General features: G+C 39.2%; 1 protein-coding gene across 1 annotated transcript; it reads right to left on the reverse strand.

Annotated features, from left to right (window-relative positions):
* Positions 1 to 1,853: 1,853 nt before the first annotated feature.
* LOC138738858 (toll-like receptor 8) lies at positions 1,854 to 15,000 on the reverse strand. Its single transcript, XM_069889969.1, has 2 exons — positions 14,935 to 15,000; positions 1,854 to 6,487 (listed from the first exon to the last, which is right to left on the reverse strand). Exons 1-2 carry the CDS (start codon positions 14,968 to 14,970, stop codon positions 3,356 to 3,358), a joined length of 3,168 nt encoding a protein of 1,055 aa, XP_069746070.1. The 5' UTR covers positions 14,971 to 15,000; the 3' UTR covers positions 1,854 to 3,355.
* Between the last annotated feature and the right edge of the window lie 5,947 nt (positions 15,001 to 20,947).

Consider the following 20,947-nt stretch of genomic DNA (forward strand, 5'->3'; position numbering starts at 1 on the left):
TAGCTTGGAGTTTAACCTCCATCTATATGTTCTTGGTGGGATGTCCTCCAGTTCTATTGCTAATAACAGGGATGAATGATCAGATAGCAATCTAGCTTTATATTCAGTTTTCCTAACTCTCCCTTGAATATGGGCCAACAACAAAAACATATCAATCCTTGAGTATGTTTTATGCCTACTCGAATATGGGTATTCCTTCTCTCTTGGGTGCTGCCTCCTCCATATATCCATAAGTTTCATTTCCTGCATTAATTTAACCATAAATTTGGCCACTTTATTCTTTTTGCTTGTCTTTTGTCCAATTTTATCCAACATGGGATCCAAATTAAGGTTAAAATCCCCTCCTATCAATATATTCCCTTGCGTATCTACAATCTTAAAAAAAATCTTGCATAAACTTTTGATTCTCCTCATTAGGTGCATATATATTGATCAAATTCGAAAATTCTGAATATATCTGACACTTTATCATTACATACCTCCCTGCTGGATCTATTATTTCCTCCTCTATTTTGACTGGTACATTTTTATTAGTTAATATAGCTACACCTCTAGCTTTTGAATTATCTGATGCTGCCGCTATGTGCCCTATCCAGTCTCCCTTTAATTTATTATGTTCTGCTTCAGATCGATGCGTTTCCTGCACAAATGCTATGTCTATTTTTTCTTTTTTCAGGAAATTTAATAGCCTCTTTCATTTAATTTGGTTATGTATTCCATTAATATTTATAGTCATATAATTCAACATGGACATCTCATACCCTGTTTACACCTAATTTCCACTTCCTCACCACCTTTCCCCCATTTTCATCTCTCAGTTTTCCCTTTTTAAACTCAATGTATGACAACACATTTAAAACATAAAATACTTCAACAACTCCCACATTCATTATTCCCTTAGCCCTGAATGTTCCCCCCCCCCCCTTCTCTGAGTTGCCCCTTATCCCTTGCCGGGAACCACAACTCACCTCTCCATTTGGATTGTGAACCCGCTCACAAGCATCAACTGATTTCGCAGTGACAGTTATTCTCTCCCACCCAACCTCCCAGAAAAGATTTTTTTTCACATATATCAAAGCTCACCCTCTTTTTTTTCCCCTTACTTCCTTTCTTCCCTTCTCTTTCCCTTCTTTAGTTCTTACATATACATTATTTTTATATCTTTATATGTATTTTATTGCCATTCTTGTTACATCTCTTCATCTCTCCTTCTGTTCTGCAGGCGTTCTGCAAATTCTCATGCTTCCTCCAGATCCAAGAACAGTCTGTTTTGCTCCCCAGGGATAAATATTTTAAGCACAGCTGAATATCTTAACATAAATTTATAACCTTTTAGGATCGGTTTTACCGTATTAAGAGTTCAAAACTTATGTCTGGGTAAAAAAATATTTTTTGACCCTTGTATTCCAATGGTTTTTTGTCTTCTCTAATTTTATTCCTTGCCCGCTCCAGTATATTTTCTCTTGTTGTATTTCTCAAAAATTTTACTAAAATGGATCTTGATTTTTGATGTGTCTGTGGTTTTGGAGCTAGTGTTCAGTTTGCCCTTTCTATTTCCATTCCTTCCTGTAGTTCTGTCGTTGGACTAAGATAGAGCTAGATAAAATAGGGGAGAAGGTACCGAAACATATACTTTATAAGTGGGATGAAAAGCTGGTACAATAAAAAAGTTCACCAGTATTGTATCATTTACTCAATTTATGGAAGAAGATTCACTTAGAAAGGAAAAAAAGCAAATTACCAAATAGCAAAATTATTATTGACACAAAATCATCTAATCCCCTTTACAATAGATAACCTTTCCTTTAGAGAATGGGAGAGTAAAAGAATTAAAAGAATAGAAATGTGTTTTTTGGGAAATAATTTATTAACATTTGAACAAATGAAGTACAAATATGGAATAACTCATGGTACAATGTTTGCATACCATCAACTGAAAGCCTACTGAAAGGATAAGTTGGGAAACAGACTGAGATTACCAGAAGGAAGCAGCTTGGAATATGTGATTACAGACACAATGATAATTAAAAGGTTTATAACGAACATGTACATCAAGCTGCAAGAGAAGGAATATGATGAAATAAGCTATAAACCCAAACAAAAGTGGGAAAAAGATTTAAACATAAAGATAAAAAAATGAAACATGGGAAAAGATATGTTCTGGAACTATAAAGAGTATAATAAATACAAGGTTAAGCATGATACAGTATAATTGGTTACATGCCCCAAAAGTTAAAAAAAAAATGGGATCCAACATTATCAGATAGATTTTTTCGCTGTAAGAAGGAAATGGGAACAACAGTACATGCAATTTGGGCATGTGAGAAAGTGAAAAAGTTTTGGGAAGATCTAAATCAGGTATTAAATAAAACCACAAAAAACAACATACCAAAAAATCCAGAGACCTTTCTTCTAAGTAATATAAGAAGTAAAGAATTAGGCCTCAAACTGGATGAAGCACAAAAAAGATTTATTAGATAGCCTTTGCAGTCGCAAAAAAATGTATAATGTCAACTTGGAAATCGGAAAAGAGCCTGAGAATACAGCAATGGTTCATGGAAATGAATAAATGTATTCCATTGGAACAAATAACATATAATTAAAAAAAATAAAGTCACATTATTTGAACAAATTTGGGAGCCGTACATGGAATGTAACAGAGAGGGCTTGCCTTGGATAAGAATGATAAGAAGACAAAATGACTTGATCCAGTGTGTAAAAGTAGATGACACATTTTTCTTGTTTATTTTCATTGTGTGATGACATTGTTTAAGGGTTTTATTGCATTGTATATGTTGAATGTTTATTGGTTTTGGAGGGTGGGTGAGAAGGGGGGAGGGAAGGTAGGGGGGAAAAAAGGGGAGAAAATGCCACTGTGTATATTTAAGAGGGAAACGTTTGTATGTATTTTGGTTGATATGGTTCACTGTGTGAAAAATAAAAAAAATTTAAAAAAAAAAGAATTAGTGTTGTTCTGGAATTTTGGCACTATGGTATCCCTCTCTAAGTTGGTGTCCCTTGATTCATACACATTAGCTTTCAACCTTGCTTAGAGGAAGGGGTCTTGAAATTTGTTATTCCTTTTTTCTAGGGGGTTATTCTTGTTAATTTTTACTTTATTGTCAGATTGTGCTCTGGATTTCCTTATTATGAGAATAGCCGCACTTTAAAAAAAATCTTGTATAATTGTACTGTTTAATTGTTTATACAGTAAAAAAGTAATAAAATATTTTATTTTTTATTTATTTTAATTTCTGTTTATTTATTTATTTTCCTTGGTTTTTTTTTCTTTCTGGTTGGCAATTGCTTGAATTCTGGATAACAGGGGTCTTACTGTATCAGTGTTCAGTGGGAGCTAAGTGAATTCAGTAATTGCATTGTACCTCAGCCGATTGTTTGTAGCGATTACATTTCTTAAACACTGCCAGAAAAAACCTTCAGATTTAGGGTTTTTAGGCCACTGCAGCACAGAGCTGCTACATAATCTTCTTCTCAGTCTCAGATACTTTGAGTTTATTAAATCAGGCTCCAACAGGATCAGTACAATGACGTCTTCGTTTTCATCCAATAGTCTTTGGTGTGCCATTTGGAAGGCAATTTGGAAGGATCCCCTTTTGGCATAACTTTTTGTGAGTATGAACACAGTCTTTTTGCTGCCATGTATGCTTTGAGAAAGATTATCAACAATTGCCATGCCCAAGCTCCAGTCTCTCTCTTCCAAACATAGACTGAATTGCCTTTCTCCCCTATCTTCCAAGTGAATTAATAGTTCATTGATAACCCAGTCGGTCACTGCCAGATTGGAAGTGTCATAAGCAATAAATGCATCATAGGAAGAGTTCTGGATTGTGAGAGAATGATAACGATTCCCTTTCAACCTAGAGGTACAGAAATAGTAAAAGTGCCAAGCATCCCAGTAAAACAGATGATGGATAATCGATATAACCATGATGCAAATAATTATAATGGCAGAAGACAAACATAATGAAGCTTCAACTTCTTCCATTCGACATGTTCGTTGGTCAAGGTGAATAATACTCTGTCCATTATGATCTTCAGGGGAATGACAAGTAACATCAGTAGCCAGTTTAGGAATATCCAGGTCACAAGCATTAATCCAAGCAATAAATGGTGCAAGTTCACATGTGCAATAAAATGGATTCCCTTTTAAAATCAGTACTTCCAGGAAAAGCTTTTCACTTGTTGGGAAAATTAAGTGATTGAAAACTTTAATTTTGTTATTACTTAAATCAAGGTATTTTAATCTATTTGACGTTGTAAGAAAACTTATGGGAAGTTCAGAAATTCTATTGTTTCCAAGTAAAAGGTTTTCAAGAGATTTAGTGTAATTATACAGTTTATCGGGGGCAGTGGTTAGTTTATTGCTACTGAGATCTAAGGTCAGCAGTCTCTTCAACAAATGTAGCTTAGTCCATTTAAACTCCTTTAGTAAGTTATGACTAAAAGACAGATTTGTCAAGTTACACGGTAAGTTTTCATAAACATCTTGTGGGATAGCCTGAAGATGATTGTAAGATAAATCAAGATATGTTAAATTAGTCAGATTTTTAAACAAGCTAATATAACGATGGTCTTTGTTCTTCCATAAGATATCCAGACGATTCCCTTTGAATTCTAAGACTTCTATTGAGTCACTGTTCAACCCTGATCCTGTTAAGGTGAAGATAGCGTTGTCACTTAAGTTTAATACTTTCAAATACTTAAGGTTTTCAATAAAGCGCATTTTGTGTGTGACACCCTCAACAATAAAGTAGTGCTTGTTGTAACTTAAGTCCAAGACTTCCAGCTGTGTCAACTCTTTAAAAGCATAGTCATAAGCTGGATCAAGTCTGTTATAGGAAAGGTCTAAATATCTCAGATTAGGCAAGGTCTTAAACTCAGTCCCATTCAAAGCTTGACCAATTGCATTTGCTGACAAATTCAGGCATCTCACATCCTCAAATCCTTTAAATTGTTCGGGATTGATGAAGAAAATGCTGTTTGAACTCAGATCCAGTGTTTTGCCATATAAGCGACAAGGCCACTTTAACGTAGGTCCTTGGTCATGGTCATGAAAGGATTCATAAACCTGATTACCATTTTCAAGCAGTAAATCTGAATTTTTTAAACTTGATTCAGCGTGAAGAAAATGTTGACTTTCGTGTATTGAACCAAAAAAAAGATCTCCCTTATTGGATGGAGGCGATATCCTGTTTTCTGATAGATATATTAAACGGAGCGATTTTAATTGATTAAAAATCTTTAAGTCTGCCTGTTTAATGAAGTTTGTGCCAAAGTTTAGAACAGTAAGATTATGCAGATTATATAGTGGTTTAAGATCCAGATCATTAAGTTCTTTGAAAACATAGCCTTCAATATGTAATTGCGTCAGGGAGACTAATTTGGCAAAATTGTCTGAAAGGTTGATACACTTCGGATATGCCTTAATTTCATAATTGTATGATATATCAAGCTCCTCCAACTTAGGCAAGTAGTTTAAAAATTCACCAGTAGAAAGTTCAGATACAAGAAAATTGAAACGAAGATAAAGAACCTTCAGGTTGGTACAGTTCTGAAACCAGCTGCTTTGTATTTTGCGGAGGCAGTTGCTGGAAAGATACAACTTCTTTAATTTTGCAAGGTTTTGAAAAGCATTAGGATGTATCTGAATGGAAGCATCTCCAGGGCAGGGTTCACAGGGATAAGCAGCATTGTAACATCTGGGGCAGTTTTCACTCAAATCAAGGAATTCCAGACCAATTAGGTGACTGAAATCGTAGTCATTTATAGTTTGTATCTTGTTGCAAGATAGGGAGAGCGACCTTAGAGATGTCGGTAAGTAACGAGGAACTGAAGTCAGATTATTTGAGTCAAGACTGAGAATCTTTAGTTTTTTGCAAGTTGCAAACGCATTATCTTCCACCCGGTTGTTCACATTGCAGGGGTTAAAGTGGTAACACATTCGTGACAAGTTAAGTATTTCTATGTTTGACAAATTTAGCAGAGTTTTATTTGTTATATTTAAAATGTTATTTCCACTGAGGCTGAGAAATCGTAAGCTGGATGGCAGGTCCTTGGGGATTTGGAGAAGGTGACTTTCATCCAGGAACAAATCTCGTAGTTTCATTAAAAAGGAGAAGCTCCCTTCTGAAATGGTCATGCGCTCACTATCTGGGCTTAGTGCTGTGCTTCCAGTTGCATAATTAAAGCCCAAATCCAGCTGGGTGAGGTTTTGGAGCTTTGAGAAGGAGTCATTTGAAATATTCATGATCTGATTGTGGGCTAAGTTTAGACTAGTCGTGTTGGAAGGAATATTTCCAGGAACCCTTCGAAGGCGTCGATCTTTACAGTCCATTCGGATGGAGGACCCATTATTCTCCACCATCACGTCGCAAGGGAGATCCCTGGGAACCCAGTTGGCTGTGAGAAGTCTTGCAATGACATTGAGCAGCAATAAACTCAGTGCTGGAGACAGCGTTCTCTTTGCCTAAAACAAAAGCATTTCAAATGAATTAAAAAAGGGAAATTGTTGTTATACATTCTGCCCTGTATATAAAAAAAGCAATAATTCTCTCATTTGTCACACAGAAGCTATAGGTACAAAGTTGAATTAAAGAGAAATCGTGGAAATTTGCTCTGCTCATTTTAGCTGCTTTAGTTTTATATATTTCAAAGGTGAGTGCGATCGTCACCAATTAATGGCATCAGAATTAACAAAAATCTACCGTAAATGCTGTTGCATTGGACGATCCTAGAAAGTGAGACTTTTCACCTTAAGGTGACCCTCTCATCTACAAGGTGCTGCCGGCTCCCATGCAATGTCATGCATGCCCCGTTGGTTATTTACGAAGGCTGAGTGCGCCTCCGTGGGGTCCATCCGCCTGTCCGACTGTCTGCTCTATACAGGAGCTGACGGTGGTTAATTTTAAAATGTCCAAATAAAAATCAAACCTCTGTATGGTCGTTTATTATTAAAAAATGCTGGACTTTTAACAGCATCCACTGGTCAGTGCGGATTTTGGGGACCGTCCTATTCAAAGGGTGGCGCTCAAAAGCAACATTTTAGATTGAAATTCTGGGGTTGTCCTCGGCAACAGCATTTCTGGTCATTTGAATGGAGCCTTGCCAATGTCACATTCATTTCACTGGTTTTTGATAATTCCAGGACTGAGCGCACCAAGAGAATCAGTGTGAAAAAGATGATTAGAACACCTCGATGAAGGGCTCAAGCCCAAAATGTCGGTGATGTATCCTTGTTATAAAGGACAGTGTTTGAACCGCTGAGTTTCTCCAGCCAGCATTGGTGTTTTTACTTCAACCACAGTGTCTGCAGTCCTTCGTGCTTCACTTTATGGGCAGTGTTACAGGCTTTGCTATGGTTCTGGGAGCCTGGCTGAAATGTCAGCCCCTCCACTGGCAGTACTGCAGTCATGAAATTGTTGCAGCCTGCATTGGCATGGAGTAAGCTAATGAGCCAATGGCCAATGGCTGTCTGCGAGAGTGGGCTGGGGTGCGCAAAGGGGAGGGAGAGGATGGGGAAATCATTTAATCAAGTTTATTTTGAAAGTTTGTTTTTCCTGAAGATGAAATTAAAAAATTGCTTTTATGAATCTTGCCTATAATCGAATAGTTTTTTAAAAAATTTTAAATACAATTATTTTGAGACATTGTAATGCTAAAAGAACTTTGATGAGGGCTTGAAGTGGATTTGTTCACTTTAGTGAATTCATTGTATTAATGATGGAGAACACAAGAAACAGAAACAGGAGTGGACCATTCTTTCCCCAGAGCCCGCTATGTCACTCAGCAAAATCATGGCTTCCCCATCATTTTCCAATGCCCCTTTGTACCTCACGTCCTGCCTTGTAGTTCTGTCAATGTCTGCCTGGAAGTTATTCAATGATTGTGTTTCCACAGAATCATGACGCCCCATCTCTGCCTTAAACGGGTGATCCCTGTGGACAGTCCAACTGAGAAAAACATCCTCACATTACCAAGCCTACCGATCCCCCACAGAATTTTATATGTTTCAATAAGGCCCCTCTCGGGGAGGAGTCACGTGATGGAGTAGTGGCCGGACGGTGAACTCCAGCCCTCTCCAGAAAAGTCGGGAAAAACAAGAGAAAACACAAAGGCACAGAAATAAAAGTTACAGAAAAGTGAGTATAAAGGTGGAAAGAAGATGGCGACAAAAAAAGAAAAATCGAAAGCAACGGTAAGAAGAGAGGAAGAGAAGACAAAGGAGGAAAAAGGTGAAGGCCTTACCTGTCCGAAGAGGCCCGCTGCGGAGAGAGAAACCCGCTCCCTCAGGTCGGTAAATAATGGACTACAAAAATGGCTCGCAGAGCCGAGTAAAAGTGCGCAACCGCGCATGCGCGATGCGAATGAAAAAAAACACACCGACGGGAGGGGGGACCAGCTGGGGAGTCGATCTCCACAGCCGGCAACGACAGCTGCAGAACACCTGCAGCAAGAAGAGACCACAGAAGACAATAGAAACAAGAAAGAAGAGGAGGAAAGGGCACCAAAGAAACAACAGATGGTCAACCCAGAGGAAGAAGAAGAGGAAGAGGAAGAGTACAGTGAAATAGAAGAAGAAAAGAAAGGCAAGGTAAAGGATATACTTGCTCTTATTAAAGGATACATGGAGTCATTTAAAGAATGGCAAACACAGGAATTTAAGGATTTAAGAAAAAGAATAAACAACACAGAAGAGAAAATAAATAAAATGGAGATGACCTTAACAGAAATGGGAAAGAAAATGGACAAGATGGAAGAGCGGGCAGTAGCAGCAGAAATGCAGGTAGAAGACTTAAAAAAGAAATTGGAGAAATCTAATAAAAAAACTAAAGAGACACAAGAACTACTAGCTCAAAAAATAGATACAATGGAAAACCATAACAGAAGAAATAACATAAAGATAGTGGGCCTTAAGGAAGATGAAGAAGGCAAGAATATGAGGGAGTTTATAAAAGAGTGGATCCCTAAGACCCTAGGATGTCCAGAACTACAGCAAGAATTGGAAATAGAAAGGGCACATAGAGTATTGGCCTCTAAACCACAACCACAACAAAAACCAAGATCTATTGTAGTAAAATTCCTAAGATATACTACAAGAGAAAAGGTACTGGAGAAGACAATGGAAAAAGTAAGAGAGGGCAACAAACCACTGGAGTATAAAGGGCAAAAAATCTTCATTTATCCAGATATAAGTTTTGAACTCCTAAAGAAGAGAAAAGAGTTCAATACAGCAAAGGCGATTTTATGGAAGAAAGGGTATAAATTTATACTAAAGCATCCAGCGATATTGAAAATATTTATTCCAGGACAACAAAACAGACTATTCTCGGATCCAGAAGAAGCACGAAAATTTGCAGAACAATTACAAAAATAGACTGAGGGAGGAAGACGGGAAATGAGAGTTAAAATGATCATGATTGATATGTGTGTGGGTAAAGACAAAAATAGACTGAGGGATGAAGACGGGTAATGAGAGTAAAAATGATCACGATTGATATGTATGCGGGTAAAGAGGTATAAGAGTGAATAGAGACAATGAGCATACATGAATGTATCTGTACTTAGAGGAAAATATAGATAGTATAGACAAGAATTAATAAGGGAAGGTAATGGAATAGAGAGAATAAGGAGGGAATTAAAAGAGTGACCTTTGTGACATATGAAAAGTGAAATCTTTTCTGGGGGAGGCGGGGTGGGGGGAAATAGCGGTCACTGCAAAATCAGTTGATGCTTGCGAGTGGATTCGCAAATCCAAATGGAGAGGGGAGATGTGGTTGTCCGACAAGGGATAAAGGACAACTCAGGAGGTGAAGGGGAGATTGGGGATAAATAAGATAGAAATAGGAGAATAAGGAAAATGTTGGATGTTGTAGGAATGTTGTCTTATAAAGAGTTGAAAAATAAGAAAACAGAAATGGAAAAGGAGGAAAGGTAATGATGGAAAAACGGAAAGAGAAGATAAACAAAATATAAAAGGGCTACGCTGAACTATATGTCTTTAAATATTAATGGAATACATAACCAAATTAAAAGGAAGAAACTACCAAATTTAAATGAATAAATGTATTCCATTAGAAAAAATAACATATTGGTTAAGAAATAATATTGAAATATTCGAACAAGTATAGGAGCCTTACATTAAATACAATAGCGAAAACCTACCGGTGACAAACATTACCTAAGTTGATGGAAGGAGAAGGAAAGAAAAGAATGGACTCAGTAGAATTTCTGGTGTAATTTTGTTGAATGACAACATTGTCTGACTGGCTTAATGCAACCTAGATTGTATACCTAAAATGGATGAGAGGGGGGGGTGGGGGGGTGGTTTGGGAGGAAAGGGGGGGGGGGGGGGAGAAAAAGTCACTGTATATGTGTGAAAAAGAAATAGTGTATATCATGGCTAATGTGATTTATGGTGTGAAAAATAAAAAAAAAAAAAAAAAAAAAAATAAGGCCCCTCTCATTCTGCAAAACTGCAGTGACCATAATTATACTCCACACCCTTTGATATAAGGTACAATAATCTTATAGATTCCCTAATTACTTGCTATTCTGACATGCCAATCTCAAATGTTTCATACACCAGGATTTAAGGTTCCTTTGAAGTCTTCTTCCAATTAAGTAATAATTTGCTTTATCTCATTCTTATTTTGAAAATGGCAAATCTAACATTTTGCCACATCATATTCCATCTGCCAACTTCTTAGCTGTTCATTTGATCTATTACACCCCATTGTTTCTACCTTCACGTCCATGCACCATTGATAAGTTTGGCTGCAGTGCACTTGTCTCTTTATCCAACTTTTTTTTGGAACATTTTATTTAAAGGTATTACAAAGCATAAAACATAACAAAAAATTAATCAACAATTAATTATTTTTTTATCCAACTTATTGATATAGATTTAAAATAGTTGAGGTGCCATAACTGATCTGAGTGATATGAGACCAATTACATTAAAAAAAACAATCATTCCAATTTCTACTTCCTGTTACTTTGCCAATCCTATTTTGCCAATATATTACTTCAAACCCCATGCATTCTTACTTTATGTTGTTACCTTGATAGGGTACTTTCAGGAAATCCAAATGCTTTACATTTACTGGTTCTCTTTTATCCCTTCTTAGTTCTTAGGCAGCCTCTCAGAATTGAGGATGATTTGATCTCACTCCAGTCTTGTAGGTTCTGAGGAAACTGATGTGGAAATCATTGCGTCTTCCACAGATGGGCCAGGAAATGCCCGAGGTGATAGATAAATGGAATGTTAATGAAATGGTGCATCTTTCTTTTTGCATGCTTGGGCCTCTGTGTGTTCCTGATGAAAAGACTCAAAATTTTCACTGTCTTCCTAACCCCTCCTCTCCACTTTGATAATCATGAGCCATGGATTCCCTGAATTGATCATATCCGCTGTACCTCTAGGAGAGCAGATCTCACAATGCGTGTCAGGGAAATTATCATCCATCAATGGAAGGAGCATTTGATAAACGGTGGGAGAACCACTCAGCAGGTACCACAGTTGGCCTTGTCTACTCTCTTGAAGGTGGTCAAACCTTGGGCAAATCTGAGTGGACCTAGTATACCCTCTTTTCCATTGGGCTGTGGAATTGTGACTGATGCTCTTCACGAAGGTTTAGAACTTCAGTGGGGGTATCATCTGGCTCCTGAAATTGTGTTTCTTTAAATCTTTTTTTCTAAAATCTTTTGCATATGGTCAAACTAGATTTTGCTTTCACAAAAACCACATTGATTCTGCCTGATCTGATTTGATATTACTTTCACCCTCATGTTAAACACAAAAATATTCAAACACTATGATTGCAGTTTACTCAAAAATGCTAGAGAAACTTAGCATTCTTAATGCTGCATCTAAGCCATTCATCAAGTGTTGTTTCCTGCCATCTCTTTTCCTCCTTTCTTGAATAATAGTTTTACATTTGTGATTTCAAATCTCTTTTGACATCTCTAGACAGAACAATACAAGAGCTATGCCTGTGGTGATATGTAATTACACGATTAGGCCACCAGGGGTCATCCCGGTGACCTTGTATATAAAGTAGTCCAGAGCTACAGTCGAGCTTTCCAGGTTCGTCATGCAGAGAGACCTCTTAGTGTACATATTAGTTTATTAAAGCTGTCTTATACTAGCACTGTTGGTGTGGTTATTGTCAGTACAATGCCCATTTGAGTTTGGTGAGAATTTGTGGATTATCCTTTTGTGTTCAACTAATTAGAGCAATAAAAAAGTCATTTAGTTGTGTGCAAGTCCAAAGCCAGCTGCGCAGCTCAGACCTCCTCAGTGACAAGATCTCCATCCTCAACCGATGGTCAGAACACTTCCAATCTCTTTTCAGTGCCAACCGCTCAGTCCAAGATTCCGCCCTGCTCCAGCTCCCTCAACAGCCCCTAAGGCTAGAGCTGGATGAGGTCCTCACCCAGGATGAGACATATAAGGCAATTGAACAACTGAAAAGTGGCAAAGCAGCAGGTATGGATGGAATCCCCCCAGAGGTCTGGAAGGCTGGCGGCAAAACTCTGCATGCCAAACTGCAAGAGTTTTTCAAGCTTTGTTGGGACCAAGGAAAACTGCCTCAGGACTTTCGTGATGCCATCATCATCACCCTGTACAAAAACAAAGGCGAGAAATCAGACTGCTCAAACTACAAGGGAATCACGCTGCTCTCCATTGCAGGCAAAATCTTCGCTAGGATTCTCCTAAATAGAATAATACCTAGTGTCGCCGAAAATGTTCTCCCAGAATCACAGTGCGGCTTTCGCGCAAACAGAGGAACTACTGACATGGTCTTTGCCCTCAGACAGCTCCAAGAAAAGTGCAGAGAACAAAACAAAGGACTCTACATCACCTTTGTTGACCTCACCAAAGCCTTCGACACCATGAGCAGGAAAGGGCTTTGGCAAATACTAGAGCGCATTGGATGCCTCCCTAAGTTCCTCAACATAGTTATCCAACTGCACGAAAACCAACAAGGTCGGGTCAGATACAGCAATGAGCTCTCTGAACCCTTCTCCATTAACAATGGCGTGAAGCAAGGCTGTGTTCTCGCACCAACCCTCTTTTCAATCTTCTTCAGCATGATGCTGAACCAAGCCATGAATGATCTCAACAATGAAGACGCTGTTTACATCCGGTACCGCACGGATGGCAGTCTCTTCAATCTGAGGCGCCTGCAAGCTCACACCAAGACACAAGAGAAACTTGTCCGTGAACTACTCTTTGCAGATGATGCCGCTTTAGTTGCCCATTCAGAGCCAGCTCTTCAGCGCTTGACGTCCTGTTTTGCGGAAACTGCCAAAATGTTTGGCCTGGAAGTCAGCCTGAAGAAAACGGAGGTCCTCCATCAGCCAGCTCCCCACCATGACTACCAGCCCCCCCACATCTCCATCGGGCACACAAAACTCAAAACGGTCATCCAGTTTACCTATCTCGGCTGCACCATTTCATCAGATGCAAGGATCAACAACGAGATAGACAACAGACTCGCCAAGGCAAATAGCGCCTTTGAAAGACTACACAAAAGAGCCTGGAAAAACAACCAACTGAAAAACCTCACAAAAATAAGCGTATACAGAGCCGTTGTCATACCCACACTCCTATTCGGCTCCGAATCATGGGTCCTCTACCGGCATCACCTACGGCTCCTAGAACGCTTCCACCAGCGTTGTCTCCGCTCCATCCTCAACATTCATTGGAGCGCCTTCATCCCTAACGTCGAAGTACTCGAGATGGCAGAGGCCGACAGCATCGAGTCCACGCTGCTGAAGATCCAGCTGCGCTGGGTGGGTCACGTCTCCAGAATGGAGGACCATCACTTTCCCAAGATTGTGTTATATGGCAAGCTCTCCACTGGCCACCGTGACAGAGGTACACCAAAGAAGAGGTACAAGGACTGCCTAAAGAAATCTCTTGGTGCCTGCCACATTGACCACCGCCAGTGGGCTGATATCACCTCAAACCGTACATCTTGGCGCCTCACAGTTCGGTGGGCAGCCACCTCCTTTGAAGAAGACCGCAGAGCCCACCTCACTGACAAAAGACAAAGGAGGAAAAACCCAACACCCAACCCCAACCAACCAATTTTCCCCTGCAACCGCTGCAACCGTGTCTGCCTGTCCCGCATCGGACTTGTCAGCCACAAACGAGCCTGCAGCTGACGTGGACATTTACCCCCTCCATAAATCTTCGTCCGCGAAGCCAAGCCAAAGAAAAAGAAGTTACAAGATACAAGTAGAGCAGGATGGATATTTGGCACAATTAGAACACGTGGAGAAAATATATAGCCAAAAGACAGATAAAGAGATAAGGAAAAATTGGTCAGGGATCTGGATAGTTTGAGAATTAAATAGGAAAGGGCCCATTTGGAAAAGCCAAAGAGGAAAATGATACGGTTGAATGTGAGGTACTGTCCAGGAAGCTGACTGGGAGAACGTGCCAGCAAACAGAAGTTACACCTTACCATGCCTGCCAGGAGTGTACCTATTGAGGCCAGATTATGATCCACCCAGCGGGCTCTTAACACTGATTACCACAATTCACAAACCCTTCACTCTTGGGCGAATTAGAGCATCCTGTTACCCTCACCTTTTATTGTTACATATTCACATGTAATGAGGAGATTCTGATGGTTTGGATCTGAAGTTTTTTTTCATTTTTAACAATGGCATGTATCAAAATGTCCCAGAAAATCTTTCTGTACAGCAATTGAGCCATTATATGGATTGCAGCACCGTAATTCTAAAATAACCCCAGATTGAAATCCAACCCCAGTACAACACACACAAAAGCTTCATTACGGACAGATGTGATAAATTTTGCTGCCAATTCTAATCAATATACACATCTTTCAATTTGGCTGATTTAACAGAAACAATGAGGAAAAGAAAGAATTTGCTCACCATCCCAGAGAATTTGTTGGAGGCTCCCGTGAGCATAAAGATACACTGAATTTCTGCTAATGGTCGCAAATACAAAATTGAGGAAGTGTGCATCCAATCAAAGAGGAACAATGCTGTTTTCACTTCAAGCTATTTTAACAAGGCAATTTTTCATCTGCACCAATAGTATTTAAGAGGCAGCACATTGCAAAACATTTTGTGCGCCTAAAATTAGCATGTGTTTCCTGAGCTCTTGTGGCTGTATTTTATGTTTGTGGTCTGCTGATCATGAAAATCACCTTAACATTTTTCCATCATATACTGTTTTTAGATATAAACTCTTTTTTTGTGATTTCTGAAATATTTTAAGTCTACTAATATATCGCTCATAATATAAAGCAAGCTGGTTTGGTCAGTCCAAGTGTAGGTGCTATACAAATGTTGTCTTAAGCCTGGGCATGCTTAATCAGGATAGATCCAGTCATGCTATAAAACCAGATCACATCTACAGATGCTGTGCATTACATTGATATAGATTGAGCACATGTTGACGCACATGTTCTTCAGGCAATAGCATAGTGAGTGTTCTTAGCAATAGCATTTATCATCTTCAGGAAGATTCAATGCAGCTGAAATGTCTTGTCAATGTTGCAACAGCTGTGAAACATTTTGTTACATTTGTGGTGAGTACAGGTAGTCCTCAACTTACGACCATGTATTGTTCTGACCAACCGGTCATATCTCAAAATAGAGACAAGTCAGAAATACACTGTATTCATTTTATCATTCATCAAATACAACATGGCAGCCACCAAGGCCAGCTCTCATGCGAGGTTGGCCACCCTTGCCATAGGTGCTATTTCCATAGATAGGTCTCTAATTTCACCCCAAAAGGATAATTTTTATATTTACATTATTTTTCTTTTTTTTTTCAGTCGTATGTATGGATGGCTGTGCGCCACATAGGTGGTTTAGTTGGGGTCGACCTGTATACACTTAAGGATCAAAGAAGCAGCAAGACTGCATTTATTAAGAAAGCCTATGAGCTCTAATTTGGTTGTAAAATTGGTATCAGATGCTTACTACAAATGAAGATCAGTAGCAAAACATTTTAAAATCAGTCGAACTAACACTATGTGTCAGCATCATTATGCAATTAAACGTGCTAAATTCAATAAAAGTTAATTTAATATTTCTCCAATTTCCTACATGATGCAGCACATCTGAATTTATCTTTGTGTTCAGCTTGAAGTTGTCTATCATAATCCTGAAAATTTTTTCAGGAAGCCAACCTTTTTAAACCAATGGTGTCGAGTGGGTGACAGAAGTAATGTTCAATATTCTGGTGAACAGTCCATTGTCCATATTATTTGAAGGCAACGTAACACTGGGTTAAATTGAAATTTAGACACACAGCAGATTAACAGGCCCTTTCGGCCCATGGGGCGGTGCCGCCCAATTACACTCAACTGGCTTACAATCCCGGTATGTTTTTGAATGGTAGGAGGAAACAAGAGTCCCAGGGAAAACCCGCGCAGGCACGGGGTGAAATGTACAAACTACTTACAGATAGAGTAGTTGCACTAATGCTATGTTCACTGGGTCGACAAAGATGCACAAGAAGAGAGCAAATCGACCTTCTGAATCTGTTACTATTAAACCTACAGCTGAGCCCCCTAAACAGAAGAGGACTGAGTTTACCATTCACTGACTGTCATTTCCAATTTCAATGAATGGATGACTAGCCCCCTCAGTGAGATAAAAGACTGCATTAATGTTCCTGCTGGTAAAAATCAATGTTTCTCTGAAATAGTACTTCTGTTTTGGTTTGAGGTTTTTCATGTGTATGGACAACTGAGCAAAGTTCCTCTTCATGCCAGAAAATAGCTTTCTCATTTGGATGCAACTTTGAGGGAGTCAGATGATTGTGATGAATGAGTGTGAGTCAGATGATTTTCAGAGAAGTTTCTTCTATGAAACTTGCACCTGTTGTTGCTGTGGGACATAACATAAAGTCCTAAATTGTCTTTATGAACATTTGATGCCAATGAAATTGTGGAAAGCCACAGTCTGGTATGCAAGTTCTCACTGAAAGTGAAATCAAACCTGTTCCTTTCTGATCCCTCAGCAGATGGCTAGATGATTGGTAAAATGTGGTTAAAAAAAACAACTTGAAAACTCCGTTGATGATATTTATCTTTTCTTTTTTAAGACATGCTAAATTTCCACCAGTACTTTCTGCTCACCCCGTCAAAGTTGTGAGGGGAAGAGATAAGAGTAAAGTTAAAAAAAAACTGTTTCTCATAACTGGTGTTTAAGACAAGAGGGCACAGGCTTAAAGTGAGGGATAGAAAGTTGAGAAGAGATCGGAGGTGGTGGTGGCTGAAAACAGTAACAATACCACCGCTGAGGTGAGGAGAATCCTATCCTGGGTGATTCCAAGCAAAGCAGGAGGATCAGACAACAATCCTGGTCAGCTGCTGAAGGACTGTGTGGCCCAGCTGATAGAGGATTTAATGGACATCTTCAACATCTCATTGCAGCAGTTTATCGTCCCCACAGGATTCAAGGCAGCCACCATCATCCTAGTACCAAAGAGAGCAACGGTAATAGGATTAAATGACTACTGCCTAATGGCATTGCTGTCTATGACGATGATCTGCCTTGATAACGGAAGGCTTCAAATCACATCTTCCAGCAACATTGCACCAGTTCCAGTTTGCCTACCATACAAACCAGCCCACAGATGATGCTGTAACCTTGACCCTCCACTTAGCTCTGCCACCCTGAGAACAATGCCTCTCATTGATTTCAACTCAGTGTTCGACATGATCATACCTCAAAGATTGGTGGATAAATGACCGTTGCTGGAATGCAACACCCATCTCTGCAAATGGATTCTGCACTTGATCAAAAAATCACAGTCAATCTGGGTTGGTGGCAAAACCTCATCATGCTCATACTGGTTCATGCTGCTGCTGGTCCACAACTACACACCCATATTCTGTCGTAAAATGGTGCTAGAAAACAACTTGAGTCTCAACGAGGGCAAGACAAAGGAGATGATTATGGAATTCAGGTCTACCACTCTCAATAATACATCAGTGGTTCTGTCATGGAATGAGTAGAGAGCACTAAGTTCCTTGGTGTGCATTTAAAGGACAACCTATCCTGGACCCACAACATCTCGTCATCAGTCAGGAAGGGACAACAGCTCCTATAATTCCTGAGGAGGTTGAGGAGAAAAAAAAAACTACTGGCCCCAGTCTTGACAACATTTTACTGGAGCAGAATTCAGAGTGTACCGTCTGGCGGTATCATTTTGGGGAATGGTAGCTGCAAAGTATCAGACCAGAAGTCAATACAGAGGATCATCAAAAGGGCCAAGAAGATCACAAGGGATCCTCCCTTTCCAAGGTGACAATAGTCTACAAGATTATGACAGGCTAGACATCATTGCATTTTTCCAAGGCCAGGAATAGCAAACACCAGAGGACACATGTACAAAGTGAAGGGGGGAAAATTTAAAGGAGACATCAGGGATACATTTTTCACACAAAGTTGTTGGTGGCTGGAATGCCTTGACTGGGGTGGTGGTGAAGGCTGTAACATTAGGGGCATTTAAGAGGCTCTTAAATGGACAAAGGAAAATTAGAGGGTTACGAGGTAGAAAGGACTTTTTTTTTGGTAGGAATATATAGGTCCACACAGCATCAAGGGGTTTAATGTTCTATGTTCTATAACTTTCACAAAAGAATGGAATATTTAATGAGAATATTTGTTCCTATTTGGAACAAGCAAGGGACTAATTTGGTATTTTCAGAAGTGCAGTGGGTGGAAAGGCCTTCTTCCAAACTGTAAGATTGAACCATTTCCCCCATTTCCTCACAAAGTAGAAAGAGACCATTTGGGCTATTGATGCTGGTCCTCGAGCTTTCCCATCAATCCCTTCCCGGTGATCGATTTCCTTTCGCATGCCATCAATTGCCTTTCCCCATCCCTTGATTTTCTTGCCTCACCTGAACCAGTGGCAATTTACAAAAGCCAATGAACTTACCCGCCACCACATATTTGAGATATGGGTGGAAACTCTAGTGCATGTGGGAAACCCATGGACTCACTGGGAGAACATGTAAACTGAATAGATACAGTACCAATAGTTGGAATCGCTCCTGGGTTGCTGGAGCTATGTGGCAGCAAAGCTAACTGCTGCACCATGATCACACTTACTAGCCCTCCCTTGGCTTTGACTTACACGGGCTTCACCTGAGAGGGAAAATGGGTCTTTGATTTAACTTTCTATCCCAGGATGTCACCCCTGACAGTGCCCCCACTTTCTTACTACTGCATTATAATAGACCCAGGCAATAAGAATCAACTTCCTGATGACTTGAAGCTTCCTATGACACTTCCCGCCGTAATTTCAGTTAGCTTGAATGACAGAATTCAATACTTCATTTCCTGTTCCTTCACCTTCTATTCTTTCGCCTTGTGGCGACAGTGTTTCCAACACAAAATGCAAACTGGCAACTGATATAATTCCAAGCGAATGTTGCAACTTTGGAGACGTCATCTTTCAGATGGGTGATCAAATTAAACCATCATCTGTCCTCTCCAATGGATACTAAATATTCCATGGTGCTAGTTAAAGAAGGATTGGGAACCCCATATTCATTTGTTTATGTTGCCTGGTTATTAAATTATAAAATATTTTTGTGTACACATGAACTGTCATATTTCCTACATGACAGCATTTTCATTTTCAGGAGATCCTGGATTTATTTAAGATGCTATAAAAATGCAAGTCTATTTTTAATTGACCATTTTTTTGGATCCTTTTAACCCAAGATATTTAATGATTTGATTATTTTTTTACATTGAGGACCCAGCATATAATTTGAATACAATATCCATGCATTCTTTTCCTGCTCTTTTTTGAGCTATTTTATAGGAGCAATTTTTCATGGGGTTGCTTTTGCACAAAGCATTTTCAAAAATGCACAGTATGGAGATAAGGCTGCAAAAGACATACTCATTTCTATGACCTGTGTCCTCCCAACAAGGGAGAATTATGGTCGTTTTTTAACTTTCTAAATCTGTATCTTTAATTCTTCTCTAGTTGCCTTTAAGAAGTTGGCAATGAGCCATCTGGTGAAGGTACTCCTGTAATGCTCTTAGGAAGGAAGTTCCAAGATGAAGGGCTGGAAGAACTGGTGATACTTTTGCAAGTTGGGATGGAGTCCAACTCTGTGTGAAACCTGTAGGTGGTGATGTATCCATGTGCTTGCTGTCTTTGTTCGTCTTAATAGCAGAAGTCATAGCTTAGGGTTATAGCTCTTTTCCAATAATAGCTGTTAAAAAAATCCCTGAGCGTAGATTTTATTTACTTTGCCTATTATATTTGAGGCAGCAATAATTAAATGAGGACTATAGCATCAGCCCAAATCTTTCAATCAAAAAACAAAATTGCATAATATACTGTAATTTTATAACTAAATGCTAAAAATGCATCCTAATCAATAAAATCAAAGTAGAGAAGCCATCATGAAAAATAAATTCAAGTAACAATTGCCTGCAGATGAGATATCTGTAGGCAGGATTTCATTGCAGGAACTCATTCACAAATTACTTCAACATGCACATTGCCCTGAGAAGTTTTGATATGAACGCCACTAGCAATAAATAGTATTGTTCTCTTTACTAAATATGTTGGTTTTGAACTAATAAAATTGTATGCAGATTGTGTGAAATGAGTTTCCTGCCCTGTACTTCCTACATTGATAAAAGATGTACTTTCATGGATGATTCCAGTAAACCCCTTCTTTCTCTCTCTTTTTTTTAAACTTATCTTCTGTCCCATCTCATATCTCTAGTACTTCTGGGTTCACAGAGTTAGGTTTCATGAAAGTTAAAAATATATGGTAGTGCTCTGCTGAGGTTCTGTTAGTTGGCTGTACATACAAACCTGCAGTGTATGATCTAAAGGGAGCAATATACCAACTGCTAACCAATATCTGTAACCACCAATGCATCT

The sequence above is a fragment of the Narcine bancroftii genome, chromosome 7 (assembly GCF_036971445.1).
Source record: "Narcine bancroftii isolate sNarBan1 chromosome 7, sNarBan1.hap1, whole genome shotgun sequence".
NCBI lineage: Eukaryota > Metazoa > Chordata > Chondrichthyes > Torpediniformes > Narcinidae > Narcine > Narcine bancroftii.

Bases quoted from the DNA above. Each gene is read 5' to 3' on its own strand.
- LOC138738858 (XM_069889969.1), bottom strand. From the start codon at position 14,970: ATGCTCACGGGAGCCTCCAACAAATTCTCTGGGATG. The intron at 6,488-14,934 runs GTGAGCAAATTC...CTTTTGTTTTAG, and splicing joins CCAACAAATTCTCTGGGATG to GCAAAGAGAACGCTGTCTCC.